We start from the raw sequence: 5,762 nt of genomic DNA, 5'->3' as shown, positions 1-5,762 counted from the left end.
CCTTTGTTCTTTTTCCTCCATGATGTGGGAATTGTTTTAAAACCAATTGAAATCTGAAGGTTTTTCAGTTTTTTAGAAATGTCTGAGTAAGATTTGAGTTTAATATAATTTCGTATATTGGCATAATCTGAAAAATACTGCATATAAAAGCAGAAAACTGGAGAATGACCAGTTAAAATCTGAATTTACTGAACAGAAGTCCCAGACTCCATGGTGTAGCTCTGCCTATAATAGAGAATTCTCTGATTCTGTGGCTGATTGCAACACGAAATTTCCTTAGTTGTGAAATAGAGTATCTTATATAACTGCTAAGCTCTGCTCTTATTTACGAAAGAAGCAATACATTTTGTGGGTGTTTTTTTGTCTAGCTACTTACAATGTAGAACCATTTAATGATAAAATAATTTTGAATTCCCCTATAAAAAGTTGTAATTTGCATTCTTTTTCAGCAAAAATCTAGCATACCCAATCCAATAAAGAAATCGTAAGTGGTTCAGTTGACTTATATCTATAACGTCAACAAATAAAGGCCAGTTCAAAAACATGCAAAGCATGCTGTTAAATGACACTGCCAGGTTTTACAGATTGATTCAGCAATGTGTAGGTCATATCAACAACTAACTTGGCTAGTCTAATGTCACCACATTTCAAAAGTTGGTTCTTTTTAAGCACAAGAGTTTAAAGAGGAACTAGCCTAGCAGTTCTGTCAGCTGTTGATTGCTATACAGTGAAAAAGGTATAATAGTCCACAAAAACAGGAATCTGTGTATATAATTCTTCTGGAGAAAGTACTTTTAAGTACAGTATCTGAAGTCTTCTGGCACCTATACAGACTTTGCAGAGTGGAACATTCTGAACTTTTTCTTTAAAAAGAAAATCTGGAGGCAGAGAGCTTAGTTGAGCTTTCCTCTAGTAACCTGCATTTCGTTTCATAGAGGTAATAAATCAAGAATAATTGCATGTGAAATTTCAATTAACTTAAAAATAGCTTGTGTAACCTTGATTTTTAAAACGATAGCTCCTGCAATAGTTACAAGCATTCTAGGACAGTAAGAGCACTAGGGACACTAGGTTCTGTCTTTCTGTCTGTTTAGGTTTCAGTAAGTACGGTGGAGAGTAAGTACATTGTGCCTGCATTGGAGCTTACTTATGCTTTTAAAATATATTGACCAACAATTTTTGAATCTTCTTTTTTCCCCACTAAGTATGCAGACATTTGTTTTCATTATCTTTGACACTGTATTTCTCTTAGGAATACCCAATGAGATGTTCTGTTAATTGCCCAAACTACTTTTGGATGCTTTTGTTTTGTCTAAAAAAAAAAAAAAAAAAAGTTCTGTTCAAAAAACCATTTGAACTCTTGCTTTTGTATCAGGAAACAGTTATTTAAGACTCCCAGTATTCATATCACTGTTTTTCTTGGTCACATGAGATTTTATTTATTGACTGCCTACCAAATTCTCATGGAAACAGTAATTCAGTAGAACTTCAGATGCTGTAATTCATTAAGAGTTAAGGAATAGGAGTGCAATGAGAGTTGTGTGGTTTCATGGGTCTTTATTTTTCTATTTCCTGTGATACTTTTTCATATTTTAAAATTGATTCTGCAGGTACCAGCCTGGTGGAAGATACCTATCAATGTCTCGAAGCAAAATATTTGATGATGTCTAAACACCTGAAAGCTAAAGAAAAGTCAGTGGAAATCTATTTCCTACTCATTGCTTGGAAAATACTGTATTTATGATACATCACTGAACCAGGAAAGACCATTTTTGTTTAAAAAAAAAAAAGAATACGAAGGAACAACTATTTTGGAAATGCACCTGTATGATAACTTTACTACTTATGACAAGAATATGCTTCTTCTAGTGTAGGTATTGTTGTGCATCAGTGTGGGCTTTTGTGTCATGACCAAAAGGAGAAAACTATTAATTCAGTTAATAGAGGGTAAACTTCATAAATATACCTAGGGCTCAACTTGAACTGTAACATTGTGAGTTTAGGAAGGGGATTTTTTGGAAGGATTTTTTTTTGTATTTTAACAGATGCTATGAGAGCATCTTCATGCCTGCAAAGTGCAGTTATATCAATTACTACAGTAAACACTTTATAGAATTTTTCTATTTGAACTTTATGCCTAGTCCAAAATCTACTGAATTAAATTAAGGCTTCTTTTGGCTTCAGTGGTGTGTGAATCAGACCCTGTATAAGCAGAAAGATTGAATGGCAGGCTGTTCTTCATAAAATCATAAAACACATGCTCCAGTATTTAAAGGGTGGCTACAAAGAAGGTGGAGGCTCCCTTTTTAGCAAGGAGTCACATGGAAAAGACGAGTGGTAATGGATACGAGTTACTCCAGTTAGACACAAGAGGAAAATTTTTCACAATGAGATCAATCAGTCATTGGAATAATCTCTCCAGGGAAGTGCTGGATTCCCCAGCATTGGACGCTTTTGAGATTCGGCTGGACAGGGTGCCGGGCCATATTGTCTACAACATGCTTTTGCCAAGAAAGGTTGGACCAAATGATCCTTGAGGTCCCTTCAAACCTGGTATTCTATGATTCTATGAAATTTGGTGGCATAAACTTTGGAGCAAGGTGTATTGGTCAAGAGAAGCTTTTTTTTTTTTTTTTCTTTTCCAAGAGTATATGGAGATAAATGATTTTAGCATGTGTAAATAGTTGAAATTGAATATGGACCAGAGTTTCACTGTCATATGACCATATGTGCAATAGCAAGAATACGTTATCGAAGATACAATGACTGCTTAAGATTTTTACAGTTGTAACAGTTGAAAATCTTGGCATACTAATGTTTTTGTAACTGTAAAAGAAATATAATGTGAAAATTGAGTTAAATGCTGAAACATTGTAATTTGCACACACCTCAGGCACGGCTTCAAATTGTAGAGTATTTCTTTAAAAAAAGGGAAATACATAGCATGACTAGATAATGGTAAACACTTTCAATGTCCCAACTGCCCTGGCTGCATTATGTATCTGTTTTTAAGGTGCCTGCATTTTGCAGTAAGTTGTTGCAAAAAGAGTAATGCTTATCATTTGAATGCCATTCAAAAATGCCAATTATTAACACTGTAAAAAAGCTTCACATTAATTTCATTGCTGTAGATGTATTTTTAAACTGTAGTTAGTTGAATGAATTTTCAAATGTAATCATAAGGTACAAGATGTGGTCAAATTCATTGTATCTTTGGAAATTTGGTTAATTTAAAATGTTCCTTTATTGCAGTTTGTCTTAAGTCTTTACCACTTGGGAGTTCTCTTATGTGCTTATTGCAAAGTTATGTTGAAAACTGAAAGAGAACATGTTTCTATCATAAAATCTTTATCGTGCTTAAAAAACAGATGTCCTTTAAAGCAGCTAGGAATTAGTTATTCTGAAAAGTAAATCTTCATCAATGAGGTGTTCTACTAATTTTTAAAAATAGCCTTTGATTTCTGAAGTAATTGTTAATGGGGATCTGACTACCTCCTGTGATTTAGTACATCATGCATTCTAACAGTAGTGGTATTTGTAATATATTGATCTGCCTGTTTTAAAACACTGAATTGTTACTATGAAGGAGAAAAAATACTCTTATTTGTATAGAAATAATTATATTAATAAATTGGCAGACATAAAATAATTGTCAGTTCTGTTTTTAGGTGAATATGCTGAACGATTCAAGCTCATGCAATTTCCAGATTACCTGTAAGAGGGTTTTTAGTTTGGGTATTTTGTGTACTGTAAAAGTTTCATCAAAATCTTATGGCTGTATAAAGGACTGGAAGTTGAGAAAATGAGACTCTTTATTCAGATAGTTCTTTAGCAACTTTCTGTTAGCACCTATTATTTTAGATCTACTGAGAAATGCTATCCTGAATTCAGCCTTATATGTGAAAGGGGTTGTATATGTCCTTGGACATCCCTCCACATGAATATTCTTTGGCTTGATATTTCTATTTTTAAAATTTATCACATTTAATTGTCCAGAATTTTATTTGTAAAAATCTTTGGATGAAATAAGGTTCAAGTACTTCATTTAACTCTTGAAATGCCAGTACAAAGGGATCTAATTCAGTGCTAATAGAAAAAAAATAGAGAAGGAATGTGTGGTTTTTTGAATGCTTGTGAAGTATCCTTACCTCACTCCTGCTGACTTCAGAGTTGGATCGAGCCTTCCTAGGGCCTGGTTTTCTTAGAAATCAGTGGAATGGTTACAAACAGAATTTTCAGTGGGAACTTGGTCAGGATTTTATATACAAAAGCTAACTAGTCCCTGGTGTAAGCCTTCTGTGCAATTCTTGTTGGGATACGTTAATTGGAGGAGTTGACCGTATAAATTAATGGCAGTGGGAATTCAGTTGCTAACATAGAAATTCTGAGCTCATTGAGGTGGGAATCCACTGACCTTTTTTTGATGTTGGGGTGGAGTAATGGAGTAAGCAGTGGCTGCTTTTCGAAAGCATGGGAATTAGAGCTCTGAAAATATCTCAGAGAGTTCTCCTCTGGATTGCACTTGGAGATCCCCGGTGTCACGTGCTCCCTGGATGCTGGGTGTTTAAGTAAAGAGTTGGTAAGTGAAGTCAGGTTTCATCCGTAGTGTTTGTTGCTGACCAACATTTAGTTTTGCTCAAATTATGTGCAGTTTGTAGGCCAATTGATCTAAAGTGTGTTTTGAAAAGGTTATGGGTTCATATGACTGAATCCAGAAGACTTTCAACAAGGAAATACAGAGTACAACTATAAAAGGACATTGTAGAAATAAGGGATATGCCTGCACATCATTTGCTGTGTACTTCAGCTAGTTTTAAACTAGTTTGGCTACTGCTAGTACAAATAATGCAGACCTTGTCTGGGGCCTATGTGCCTAAGGATTTACCCCACTCCAGAGAGGGGGTAGATGCCCCGTTCCTGGAAACACTCAAGGTCAGGCTGGATGGGGCTCTGAGCAACCCATCCAGTTGAAGATGTCCCTGCTTGTTGCAGGGCGGTTGGACTGGATGGCCTCTAAAGAGCCCTTCTAACCCACTGGATGGCCTCTAAAGAGCCCTTCTAACCCAAACCATTCTGTGATGATTCCCAGCCAGATTGCAGCGACTCTTGATGAGTTCTTTGCTACTGTAGCTCTAGTCCTAACAGTACCACAGCTACAAAAAGTTAAAACTAGCTTTGATATGTTTAAGCAGTGACTGTACTGTAGGCTAGTGGTGTTCTTGCATCACATTTGATGCTCCAGATCAGGTGATCTAAAACACAACTGCCTTGCAAACTGCTTTGGGGAACTGAATGGTGACAAATTTATTCTGTCAGTTTATAGCCATATTTATCTGCAGCTAAAAAATGTCTATTATGTATTTCTTTATTATTTCACTTTCTGAATTACTGAGCAGTTAGGGTATACTTCCACTTCATCATCATTTCTGCAGTTTCCCCTTCATCTGTGAACACAAAAAAAACCCCTGAAAACACCAAAAAACCCACCCAAGTTAAGTACAAATATTTTAATATCTTCATGTCAAGGATTTAAACCAGTGAAAGGAATCTAAACAATCTGTAATGAACTTTGAAAAGTGGGAGTGAAAACAGTAGCTGTTTTAATACTGTGTCAGTGTTGGGTTTCTTAAAAAGTATGGATAGCAAAAAACTCCGATCAAACTTACTACTCCTACCAGGTTCGTAGTTCTCTTTTTTTTCAGGTGTTTAAAAACAGACATATTCTGGTATCTGTAATGGGAAATGAGTCCTCTGCACTCCAC

The 5,762-nt window shown here is 35.5% G+C and overlaps 1 protein-coding gene across 1 annotated transcript in view; it reads left to right on the top strand.

The window, feature by feature from the left end:
* The window catches only part of LMBRD2 (LMBR1 domain containing 2), a 21,959-nt gene extending 16,966 nt beyond the window's left edge, over positions 1 to 4,993 (top strand). The window contains exon 17 of the mRNA XM_009647306.2: positions 1,611 to 4,993. Coding sequence (XP_009645601.1) covers positions 1,611 to 1,671 — 61 coding nt within the window. The 3' untranslated portion in view covers positions 1,672 to 4,993. The remainder of the gene's footprint in view (positions 1 to 1,610) is intronic.
* Positions 4,994 to 5,762: the final 769 nt, after the last annotated feature.

Source organism: Egretta garzetta, unplaced genomic scaffold (assembly GCF_000687185.1).
Source record: "Egretta garzetta isolate BGI_Z169 unplaced genomic scaffold, ASM68718v1 scaffold59, whole genome shotgun sequence".
Lineage (NCBI taxonomy): Eukaryota > Metazoa > Chordata > Aves > Pelecaniformes > Ardeidae > Egretta > Egretta garzetta.
Note: the sequence above shows the minus strand (reverse complement) of the source record. Positions and strands in the feature narration are given on the sequence as shown.